We start from the raw sequence: 13,265 nt of genomic DNA on the forward strand, positions 1-13,265 counted from the left end.
CCCACCACCAGCTCTGCCACCCAATCTCGGCTAAGCTCCTGAGGATCCATTTCTTCTGAACAGGATTCCTTTATGTTTATCCCACGCATGTTTGAATTCCGTTACCGTTCCAGTTCCAGCTTCAGCTCTCATGCTGCAGGGCACCATGGCTGAAGAGAAACCAGTCCCTCTTCCTGTTGAACCAGCCCCCCCTCTCTTGCTGATGGCGCTGAGGAACAGCCACTTCTGACCCTGCACGACCTTGACAAAGCTGCAGCTATGCCTTAGGACTAAGCCCCAATGCTGGCCGCATTTACAAACAGGAAAAAGTCTTTAAACAGTCTTAAATGATTACAGGGAGCTTAAGCGTTGTAAGCTGTTCAGTAGCTTGTTCCAAACATCGGGGACTTGTACTGAGAATATGGTGCACCGTGTAGCAGCATGCCTAATTTTATGAACTGATGGAACAATAAGCCACCTAGCAGCAAAGACAGCATCCGAGAGAGTGAAAGCACCAAAAGCCAGCCCCCTCAAGGGCAGGCCCAAGTTTTTGACTATCGGCCAAAGGCGCCCTCAACAGTGGGGGGGGGTGGGGGGGGGGGGGGGGGGGGGGGGGGCGGGCCGTCTCTCCCATTTTGTCAAGTCATGGGAACAAACAACATTGGACAAATGGGACCTCAGCATAAAACGACATGGATACTGCATCAGATTCCACTCTCACCTGCCCCTCCGCCTCTGCTCAGAGACAAAACACCAGAGCCTCTTACTTCCCTCAGTCTCAAAGAAGCTCAGGCCCTCCTACGAGCAAGAGCCACAGAACCAGTCCCCATCAGCAGCACTCAACCAGGGATTCTACTCTTGCTATTTCCTCATCCCCAAGAAAACAGGTTTCAGTCCCATCTTAACTCTCCGCTAGCTCAACAAGTGCATCCTCAAGGAGAGGTTCTGCACGCACTCCCTAGGAACCATCCTCCCGCTGATCTAGAAGAACAATTGGTTGCCTCCCTGGACCTCCAAGATAAGTACTCACACATCCCGATTCATCAATCCCACAAACGATTTCTACGTTTCTTAGTGCTCAACCATCAATACCAGTATCGAGTCCTTCCATTCGGACTCTCTTCTGCACCGACAGTCTTAAATGTGTCCTCTTTTACAAAATTGTGCTAGTGATTCCCATGTGGCAATGCTGACAAAGCATAATCTGACAAAAAATCTTACAATTGTAGCCTAGTGGTTAGTGCAGTGGACTTTGATCCTGGGGAACTGAGTTCGATTCCCACTGCAGCTCCTTGTGACTCTGGGCAAGTCACTTAACCCTCCATTGCCCCAGGTACAAAAATAAGTACCTGAATATATGTAAACCGCTTTGAATGTAGTTGCAAAAAAACTTCAGAAAGGCGGTATATCAAGTCCCATTTCCCTTTCTATAACAGAGGAGTGTGGTAGCCGTGTTAGTCCACTCTTAAGGTTATCAATAGAAATCAAACAAAATAAAACATGGAAAAGAAAATAAGATGATACCATTTTTTATTGGACATAACTTAATACATTTCTTGATTAGCTTTCGAAGGTTGGCCGATCTGACGAAGAAGGGCAACCTTTGAAAAGCTAATCAAGAAATATATTAAGTTATGCGCAATAAAAAGGTATCATCTTTTTTCTTTTCCATGTTTTATTTTGTTTGATTTCTATTGATAACCTTTCTATAACAAAATTACCCCCAATTTCCCTCCCTTCCATATCCAAAGCCTTATTTATTTATTATTGTATTTATGTTTATTCTTGGTCATTTTGCTATTGTTATGCTATTAAACTACCTACTGTACATCACCTTGGGTGAATCTCTTCATAAAGGTGATTAATAAATCCCAATAAATAAAATAGTTCACAGAAGGAATGGGAAAACGCTTCTCATTTATAGATCGTAAAAAACAACAAGGGATATAATCCTATAGCTTTTTCAACAGATACCTTGGAGCTACATAGTGGATGACTTTGAAAGCCAGCACTAGCAATTTAAAAATACAGTGATTAACAACAGTCAACCAGTTCAACGATGACAAAAGTAGAGTAATATGACAAAACTTGGAAGAATTGAGCAAAAGACGGGCAGCAGCATTTTGCACTCCTTGAAGCCTTTTCAAGTTCTGTCTTAAAGCCAGAAGGATGGCTAAAGCATCTGAATATTTGTCAGAGTTCAGTCCTAATAGCTGTCCAGTCTTCCCCCCCCCCCCCCCCCCCATTCCAGTGCAGAGACTGTGTGGTAGAATCCAGTTCTGGTCACAGGAAGGAGTGGGTGAGCTTTAAGTGCTGAAGGAGGAGATTTAGGGGTTCTTTTACTAAGGTGCGCTAAAAAATGGCCTGCACTAGTGTAAGTGCGTGTTTTGGACGTACGCAGATCCATTTTTCAGCGTGCCTGTAAAAGATGTCTTTTTTTTTTTTGGCTGAAAATGGACGTACCGCAAAATGAAAACTGGTGCGTGTCCATTTTAGATCTGAGATTTTACCACCACCACCCATTCACTTAGCGGAAAGGTCTCACGCGTTAACCAGGTGGTAATCGTCAACCCGCTTACAATGCAGATTACCGCCTGGTTAGCGCCGTGCACCAGGAAATAAAATATATTTTGTGGCGTGCATAGTAGACGCGCGTAAAAATTAAATTACCGCGTTGGCCACGCGGTAGTTCCAAATTGGCTCATGTTGGGCGCGCATAGGCGCCTATGCGGCTTAGTAAAAGGGCCCTGTAGCTCTGCAGGGGAGTCTGGGACAAAGCCTTTGAAACCCCAGTGAGTGTCTTGGAGGGGCATTTTCGAAAGAAACGTCTAAGTTGGAATTTGGACATCTTTGTAAAATGTCCAAATTTGGAGGTGGGGAAAAGGTCATTTTCGAAAAAAGATGGACGTTCCATCTTTGTGTTCGAAAATCCCATGGATGTCATTGATTTTCGGCCATTTTCAAATGCAAAGATATGCAAGTCTAAAGTGTCCAAAGTCAAGCCATTTAGACATGGGAGGAGCCAGCATTTATAGTACACTGGTCTCCCTGACATCCCAGGACAGCAGTAGGGCACCCTAGAGGGCACTGCAGTGGACTTCATAAAATGCTGCCAGGTACACAGCTCCCTTACCTTGGTGTTGAGCCCCCCAAAACCCACTTCCCCCCCCCCAACCGTACACCACTACCATAGCCCTTATGGATGAAGGGGGGCACCTATATGTGGGTACAGAGGGTTTCTGGTGGGTTTTGGAGGGCTCGCTATTTCCTCCACAAATGTAACAGGTAGGGGTTGTGTGGGCCTGGGTCCGCCTGTCTGAAGTGCACTTCACCTACTACTAAACTACTCCAGCGACCTGCATGCGCTGTCATGGACCTGAGTATGACATCGGAGGCTGGCAAGTAAAATTTTGTAATGATGTTTTTTGAGGGTGGGAGGGAGTTAGTGACCTCTGGGGGAGTAACAGAAGGTCATCCCCGATTCGCTCCAGTGGTCATCTGGTCATTTGGGGCACCTTTATGTGCCTTATTCGTAATAAAAACAGGTCTGGGTGAAAACGTCCAAGTTTTAGTCATGGATGTCTTTGCTTTTTTCCATTATGGCTCAAAGACGTCCAAGACTTAGGAACGCCCAAGTCCCGCCTCAAACACGCCTCCGATACACCCCCTTGAGATTTAGATGTCCTTGCAATGGACTTCTGACAAAGACGTCCAAAATCGGGTTTCAATTATACCGATTTGGATGTCTCTGTGAGAAGGACGTCCAAGTGCCGATTTATGTCACTTTTTGGACGTCCATCTCTTTCGAAAATGAGCCTGATAGTAACATAGTAAATGATGGCAGATAAAGACCTGAACGGTCCATCCAGTCTGCCCAACAAGATAACCTCATTTTACATGGTATATGTCCTGGGTAGAGGTTGTTAAGAATGAGGTGGGAATGTATGAGGAATGGGGGAAGTTTGAGGGGGCTTCTGTTGTAGGCTGAGAAAAAGACTTGGCAGCAAATACAAGAACTTTACTTGACAGTGAGGAGAGTTGGTTGAGGGAGATAACTGAGTGAATGAGCACATGAGCAACAGACAGTAGCATAGCTCCAGGATAGAAAGAGAGAAAATATGTCTGTCTGAAGAATGAGAGATGAATACGTGCATATGTGTGTGTGTATGTCTGAAAAATGAGAGCATGTATGCATTTGTCTGAAGAGTGAGAGAGCATGCGTGCATGTGTGTGTGTGTGTGTGTGTGTGTGAGAGAGCGACAACAGCGAGAGAGTGCATACATATGTTTGAGCATGTGTTTGAAGAGCAAGAATTCATTTGTGTTTTCATTTTTCTGTGTCTCTGCTGGGAACAGACTCATAGTCTCCACCCCAGTCCAAATTTTGAAAGGGAAAAGTCCACATACTAAGTGAAGGGAAGATTGCAGCCCAGGAAACGTGCTTAGCTGTCTCTTAAATTAGCTGACAAATTCCTTTGAAATCTGACCTAATACTGCCTTCACTCTGTATCCTTTCGGAAGCATCACAGAAAGCTAAATACCATTTTCTTTTGCTTCTTTCATTTGTGAAACTTTACATGTAAAACTTTTGTAAATGTGTATCTCAGACACATCACCTCTTAATGTCTGGGGCAGTCCCCTCTGGTATCTCTAATTTGTACCAAAGGCAAGAGAACATGAAAATACTTTGCCAACATCCCTCTTTCTCAGCCCATTGCTCCAGAGCTGCTTAGTTATCCAGTTCTAAAAAGGAGACTCTACTCGTGTCTTGAATTTACACTAGAGAATGACATGGGGATGGGGACCCGCTGTAACTGTGTGGACGGGGACAGAGCCCATGGGGATGGGACGGGAACAGATCTTGCGCGGATGGGGACAAACTTTGTCCTCTTGCCATTTTTTGCTTTGAAGCCTGTTAATGAACTGGACTGTTGTTTGTTTGAGTGATGCAGACGACGATATTTTGATTTTTTGAAAAAACAAGCAAACATGCTGGCCACAACTAGCAAAATTTGCATGGGGGATCCTCTACATTCCTGCTACCAGCATATCTTCTAAGAAGACATCTTCTATTGCAGGAAGGACTGTGGAAGACAGGAAAGATAGACTTAATCCTGAGATTGTTGATGACTTATTCATTCACAGATTAAAAAATCATAACAGTGCTTCATAGAGCATATTTCTCCCCTGCTAGGGCATATAGAATGGGTTGTATTTTGTACCCCTGGACATTTTAACAGGTTAGATTAGGATTCCTTGGCATAATAGAAGTCAGCTATTGTTGGGGTTGGAAGGGTAGAGGGTGGTGGTGGTGGTGGGGTTATAGTTGCTCATTGTTATTATTGTTTTCTATTTGTGATTTATAAACAACAGTTGCACAACATATTGTTCCTTTTTATACTTTAATAAAATTTAAATATAAAATCATAATTGTTCTAGGCTTCGGCAGATGAGGATAGAACCCACGGGGATGGGACAGGGATGAAGACAAACTTTGTCCCTGTGTCATTCTCTAATTTACACCTCTGTTCAGTATATTGTTTGCAGTTCCTTATTCTACCCATATTACTTGGCGCTACAGGCCACATAATGCACCAGGATAGGGTTGTCAGAAATCCAGGAATGGCCTAAAATCTTCATCCTGGAACAGAATAACTTTGCAGCTCTTCAGTTTTACTCATTAAGCCACTCCATTGAAAGCATTTACGTGCCTGGTCCTCTTGCTCATTCACAAACTATTATGCTGTCACACCCACAGCTAGCCTCTGTATTTTTCCTTGCTATATTTTTGAGGTGAAATATAGGTGGGGGGGGGGGGGGGGGTACCATGAATGAAGATTGAGGGGGAGGGGCAAAGGAGAGAAAAGAACAAAGGGGAATCCCTGGTTGGGGTAGGGAGGAGTGCTCAAATGCATGTTTGTCTAAAGCCCCAATGTATAGGGTTCATCCAGCCCTGACTACGTTGACATTGCTTGCCAAACAAGAGGTGGGGGAGCTGCTGAAGAATAACAGGCTGGCCTAGAGACTTACTTTTGTTGGTGGCCCTCTGCATCTGGATGAGTTACAGTGGATCATACCTACCTCTTCCTCTTCAGGAAGTTTACTCTTACTGCAGCAGTACCCGGATTCTCTTTCCTGTGTATGGTTAATTTTAGTAGTGTAGATTATACCAAATCGATATAATTAATATTTTTTTAATATTCTTTTAACTTTACTATTTCCTTTATTTTAATAGGTAAATATGGAACACAGATATGCCCTGCTTTTCTCTTAAATGTACCGTTCATTTGCCTTCCTGTATGGGCTGGTATCAGAATTTATAATCAAGCTTCGGTGATTCATAATCCTCCAGTCAAGGTACATTATTGAACTATATGCAACCTTCCAGTATTTCATACGTACCATATTTAAGTATGCTGTGGTTTATCTGTAATATCTTTCTTTTGTTGGGCCCCATATGTATATCCAGGACATGTATGAATTTTATTACGCTTAGCAATAGATTGTGTGTTGGTGGACATGTAAGAGAGGCTCTGTTTACTGTATGTTACGTAAAAAGCTTATGGAACAGGTTTCGGCATTGCTGAGTGTGGTGGAAAAAGTTGTTAGAATGTTCCTCTGTACTATTGTCAGCATTTTATTTGCCTCCTCAAAACTGTTCAACGTTCATTCTTATGTTTTAGAAGGCTATCTATTTGAAGAATGATAGGTGGACATTTTCCATTCAGAAACCATACTTTCTTCATACTTGTATTTCTTGGTCTGAGTTGTGGTTTATTTTCAGCACTCATTTCTTTCTCTCTCTTTTTTTTTTTTGACCTGGCAGTTTCTTCTTCCTTCTCCTTTACTGGAATTAGAGCTGGTATCTGAAGCCATGAGTTTTCATTGGCAACCACCCAGGGATTTCTTCTTCTATTTTTATCTGTAATCAACTTACCTTTACTCCACATATTGTAGTAACAGCTCGACAGGGAGCTAAGTATGCACCAAGGCACCTTTTGATGACTTTGCAATCATGGGTCCTAAATCTGGCCACTAGGTGTCACTATTGTGCATTTACTATAACCCTCTATGCAGCCTTCCCAGCCACAGTGACCTGGGGAGTGGAAGACTTAACCTGGCAATAAAATCCATATACCTAGAAATTGCAGTGCACAGCAATACCAGTAATCACTAGTCTGTCCTGGTGCATGGACTTGTGTCTGTTAGGATAACATGGTACCTGCTCAGAGGTGGATCTGCTATAAGAGAAAACTGTCTTCTCTCTGTACAGGTCTTTAGAAGACATGCAGGTTGTGATAGTCTATCTGCATCAAATAAAAATGTTATTGTGAAATCATTTTTTTAAATATTCGTTAAGCAAAGGGTGTCCAGGAATTCTAAAAGATCGGCGGCCCGCACATTCCTTAATCTACACTTCCCCAGCTGCAAAGGACTAAAATACAAACTAACACACGCGTCCAGCTTTTCCTACATGAGCACGCAACTGTGGAATGCATTACCACTTAGCTTAAAAACAAATTACGAATTCATCAATTTCCGTAAATCTCTGAAGACCTATCTATTCAACAAGGCATACCACAACGAGGAATTTATTTATTTTATTTATTTATTTAGTTGCATTTGTATCCCACATTTTCCCACCTATTTGCGGGCTCAGTGTGGCTTACAATACATTGTAAATAATGGAATTACAGTTTGTTACATTACGATTATGGTTACATTGTGAATAGTTAAGGAAGACAGAGTTGTATCGGTCACCTTTGGGGCGTAGAAACTATAGGATATGACGTTGGGGAATTACTACGGTGATCGAATAATAGCAAGAGAGTGATGGGTAGACAGTTTTTATCTGTGGGTAGATTGTTGAGTGGGAGAGAGTACGGGGAAGTGGAGTACGTGAGGTAATGTCTTGAGGCATTATTATGACATATATGGGATTTATATGTTTTAATCCTTGCGGTATGTTTTTTCAAAGAGATAGGTCTTTAATCGTTTGCGGAAGTCTGTCAACTCATAGACCGCTCTCAGGCCGCATGGCAGTGCGTTCCAGAATTGCGTGCTCTTGTAGGTGAAGGTTGATGCATGTAGTGCTTTATACTTTATGCCTTTGCACTTTGGGAAGTGGAGGTTGAGGAAGGTTCTGGATGATTTTTTGGCGTTTCTGGGTGGCAAGTCTACCAAGTCAGACATGTATGCAGGGGCTTCACCGTGAATGATTTTGTGCACTAACGTGCATACTTTAAAGGTGACACGTTCCCTGAGTGGGAGCCAGTGTAGTTTCTCACGTAATGGTGGTGCGCTTTCGTATTTTGGTTTTCCGAAGATGAGTCTGGCTGCTGTGTTCTGGGCTGTCTGAAGTTTTCTCATTATTTGTTCTTTGCAGCCTGCGTATAATGAGTTGCAGTAATCCAGATGGCTTAATACGAGTGATTGTACCAGGTTGCGGAAGACAGATCTTGGAAAGAATGGTTTTATTCTTTTCAGCTTCCACATGGAGAAGAACATCTTTTTTGTTGTGTTGTTCGCGTGAGTCTCAAGTGTAAGGTGGCGGTCGATTGTGACTCCAAGGATTTTTAAATTTTCAGAAATTGGCAAGTTTAGTTTAGGTGTATTGATGGCGGTAAATTTTGTTGTGTTGTATTGGGAGGTTAGTATGAGGCATTGAGTTTTTTCTGCGTTCAATTTCAGTCGGAATGCATCTGCCCAGGTGTTCATGATGTGTAAACTTTGGTTGATTTCGTTGGAGATTTCGTTGATGTTTTGTTTAAAAGGAATATATATCGTTACATCATCGGCATATATGTAAGGGTTGAGGTTGTGGTTTGATAGAAGTTTTGCTAGTGGGGTCATCAGTAGGTTGAAAATTGTTGGTGAAAGGGGGGATCCTTGCGGTACTCCGCACTCAGGTGTCCATGCAGCAGATGTGGTTGAATTTGATGTGACTTGGTATGAGCGTGAGGTTAAGAACCCCTTGAACCAATTTAGGACATTGCCTCCGATGCCGAAATATTCAAGAATGTGTAATAGAATACCGTGGTCAACCATGTCAAAGGCACTTGACATGTCAAATTGTAGGAGGAGTATATTAGAACCTGTTGCGATCCGTTGCTTAAATTTGGTCAGTAGGGTAGTTAGTACTGTCTCTGTGCTGTGATTCGAACGGAATCCTGATTGGGCGTCATGCAGTATTGAGAACTTGTCGAGATAACTTGTGAGTTGTTTGGTTACCACTCCTTCTGTTATTTTGGTTATTAGTGGTATGGATGCAACTGGTCTGTAGTTAGTTATTTCACTAGCGTTTTTCTTTGTATCTTTGGGTATTGGGGTGAGTAAGATTTTTCCTTTTTCCTTTGGGAAAAGTCCGTTTTGTAGCATGAAATTCAGGTGGTTCGTTAAGTCTAGTATGAATTGTTGAGGAGCTGATTTCATGAGGTTGCTTGGGCAGATGTCTAGTTTGCATTGGGATTTGGCGAATCTATTAAGCGTTTTAAGGATAAGGTCTTCTGACAGTACTTCGAATTCGGTCCAGATCCTGTCTGCTGGGTATGTTCCGTCTTCAGGGTCTAGGTAGTTCAGGAATGTGGTGTATTCGGTAGGGCTGGTAGGTATTCTAAGTCGTAGTTGTGTAATTTTCTCTTTGAAGTATTTCGCGAGGTCGTCGACCCCTGGTATTTCTTTGTTATTGTTTGTAACAGGTGTGGTGTCTAGCAGCTTGTTTACAAGGTGGAAGAGTTTGTGCGTGTCTTTGTAGTTTGGTCCAATCATAGTTTTATAGTGTAGTCTTTTCGTCTGTTTTATGGTGTATTTGTATTTTCTCCGAAGTGATTTCCATGCATTCAGTGTGGGTTCACCTTTCTTTTTGTTCCAAGCGCGTTCTAGTTTTCTGACTTGCGTTTTAAGTTCTTTCAGCTCTTCGGTGAACCATGGATTTGATTTTTTCCTGTGGGATGTTCTGGTTTGGATTGGGGCAATTGTGTCTAATATTGTTTTACATATGTTATCCCATTCTTGGAGGAATTGTACGGTGTCTGTGTTTGCTAGCCATTCATTTTGGTAGACCTGTTGCCAGAATGTTGTAGGGTCTATTTTTCCTCTCGTAGTGTATGTTGTTCGTTCGTTTTTGTTGACTGCATCTCTGTGTGTTTTTCGCCAGAGTAGGGAGACATGTGCTTTATAGTGGTCTGTCCATGGTGTGGGTATCCATCTTGTGTCTGTAAGTAGGATAGTTTAGTCTAGGTCGAATTTGTGTGTGATGATGTCTAGTGTGTGTCCTTTTTCGTGTGTTGGTTGGGTGTTTGGAGCGTGTAAGTCCCAGAGTTTCAGGAATTCTTTACATTCTAGTGTGTGTTTTGAAGTGTCGTCTTCAAGATGTAGGTTGATGTCTCCTATAATGAAGATATTGGAGGCCGAGACACATGTGTTCGAGATGAAGTCCATGAGTTGCGATTGGGAGTCTTTCCATTTTCCTGGTGGTCTGTAGAATAAAATTGTATTGAGGTGTCCTTGTAGGTTCGGGTGATTGATTCTTATCGAGGCAATTTCGAGCTGTGGTGAGGTGGATTCACCAGTAGTTGTTATGGTGAACTCGGATTTGTAAATTATGGCTATTCCGCCACCTCTTTTTCCATTTCTTGTCCAGTGGGTGGTTTTGTAATCTGGTGGGCAAGTATTTTTGATGGCGGGGTCTGTGGGGCCGTGAAACCATGTTTCCGTGATGAATAGAAGGTCTAGTTTTTCTGTGGTAGTCCAGTCTAGTATGTCTACGGAATTGCTTACCGCTGATCTTGCGTTGATGTATCCTATTCGGATTGAGCGGTATGGTTCTGTGGGGAGGTTAGATGTGTTTATTTTTATTATTTGTCTGTTTTCTTGGTGGTTGGATTTGTTGTTATTGGTTTTCTTCTCCTTCTGTTGGTGATGTTCGTAGGTGGACGTTGCCTTTTGGTTGGTTATTGTTTTTTTGGTTTGGTGAGTTATTAGTAGGTTGTATATATAGTAGGTGTGTTGTAGTTGGATTGCTGTAGAAGTTAGGGGTGGTCCATGCGTAATGGATTATAGGAATAAGATAGATTATTATCAGTAATTTATTAGTGTTCATGTTGGGTTTATGTGGACGGTGTTCGGGGGAGTGTGGGTAGTGTGTTGGTATCAGTAGTATTTGTGGAGGTGTTGGTCGGTGTTAGTGATATTTGTAGCATGTACTGGGAGTTTTACAAGCGTGTTATAAGGCTGTTGACAGTTAAAGCTATTAGATGAGGCGTTTAGAGCGTTAGAAGAGAGTCTTTCGGCATGCAGCAATCATCTAAAGTATATATCGCATTTAGTCATTTAAAGAGAGTCCTTCAAACATAATAAATAACTCCAAATAGCATAATGTCGCCGGTTTGCATGAGTAGAACATAAGTAACAATCAACTTACTACAGGTAGGCGTGATCAGAATAACTTAATGATAACACAATACCACTTCAACTACACTCTTAACACTGTCTCGCTATACCCGTATGCTTAATTCTATATTGTTATCCATGTACTCCATGCAACTCTAATGTATCACTCCAGAATGGCGAATGCCATAACGGAACTTTGTAAGCTAATTCGATATTGTCATCCATGTATTTCATATAACACCAATTGTTTCTTTTACTCTGGAATGGCGAATGCCATAACGGAATATTGTAAGCCACATTGAGCCTGCAAATAGGTGGGAAAATGTGGGATACAAATACAACAAATAATAAATAATAATAATAATAATAATAATAATCTCGGTCCTTGAGGGTCATAACCCAGTCGAGTTTTCAGGATTTCCCCCATGAAAATGCATGAGATCTATTTGCATGAATTGCCTCCATGGAATGCAAATAGATCTTGTGCATATTCATTGCAGAAATCCTGAAAACCCAACTGGGTGAGGGCCAGGGTACCAATCCATAGCAGTTCCCCTGGACCACTGGAAACACCCACGTTAGAAAGAAAAAGGCACTGTATCTTGAATGCAAATTGCCTTAAATTACCAACAAAAGGCATGAGCTAAATCCAAATAAATAATAAACACACACTGCATCCGATGAGTCTGTAGTGCTTGTGATGTCACAAGAGACATCACACCTTGTATGAACCAACTGGATTTCATCTATGTGAGGTAAGTGTGTGACACTATCCTGAGATGAACCACTTAAAAATAATCACTGACTCAGCAGTGCTAGCATTTCTACTTCTGTTAAACACTTACATCCCATCTAAACTTCATGTTACAACAAGGTCTCTTCCCTGAGGAACATGGCAACATCCTACTCACCCCAATACCAAAAGACACCAAGAAAAGCACAAACGATATCACCAATTACCGCCCAGTTGCACCTATCCCATTAGTAGTAAAAATTATGGAGAGCTTCGTGACTAAACAGCTTACAGAATACCTGAACAAGTTCTCAATACTACATAATTCACAATCAGGATTCCGATCCCACCATAGCACCGAAACTGTCCTAGTTACCCTCCTGGCCAAATTCAAGCAGGAGATTGCAACAGGCAAAAGCATACTCCTCCTCCAGTTCGACATGTCGAGCGCATTTGACATGGTAAACCACAACATACTACTAAGAATACTAGGCCACTTCGGGATTGAAGGAAATGTACTTAACTGGCTCAAAGGCTTTCTAACCACCAGAACTTATCAAGTAAAATCAAAGTCAAACATACCACCACCGTGGAAAGCAGTCTGCGGAGTACCTCAAGGATCACCTTTATCACCAATACTCTTCAACATGATGATGATTCCACTGGCACAATCCTTATCCAACCGAGGCCTTAACCCATTCATTTACGCAGATGATATTACAATATACATCCCCTTCAGACATGATCTGACAGAAATAACCAACAAAATCAACGATAGTCTGAACATCATGGGATCCTGGGCAAACTCATTCCAACTGAAACTGAACACCGAAAAAACACATTGCCTCATCCTCTCCTCTCCATATAACAAATACAAACCCACAACCATAAATACTCCAGGACATACCCTCTCTACCTCGGACAGTTTGAAAATACTCAGTGTCACACTCAATCGCAACCTTACCCTCGACAGTCAAGTAAACTCTGTAACAAAGAAAATGTTCTATTCAATGTGGAAGCTCAAACGATTAAAACCTTTCTTCCCAAGAGCAACTTTTCGATACCTAATACAATCAATGGCCCTAAGCCATGCAGATTATTGCAACGGAATCTAAACGGGCTGCAAAGAACAACTCATAAAAAAACTCCAGACCGCCTAAAAT

General features: G+C 42.1%; 1 protein-coding gene across 1 annotated transcript in view; it reads left to right on the forward strand.

Annotated features, from left to right (window-relative positions):
• TM6SF1 (transmembrane 6 superfamily member 1) overlaps positions 1-13,265 on the forward strand; it is a 112,073-nt gene that overhangs the window by 52,095 nt on the left and 46,713 nt on the right. Inside the window, exon 6 of the mRNA XM_030190424.1 lies at positions 6,214-6,335. Coding sequence (XP_030046284.1) covers positions 6,214-6,335 — 122 coding nt within the window. The remainder of the gene's footprint in view (positions 1-6,213; positions 6,336-13,265) is intronic.

The sequence above is a fragment of the Microcaecilia unicolor genome, chromosome 1 (assembly GCF_901765095.1).
Source record: "Microcaecilia unicolor chromosome 1, aMicUni1.1, whole genome shotgun sequence".
Taxonomy (NCBI): domain Eukaryota; kingdom Metazoa; phylum Chordata; class Amphibia; order Gymnophiona; family Siphonopidae; genus Microcaecilia; species Microcaecilia unicolor.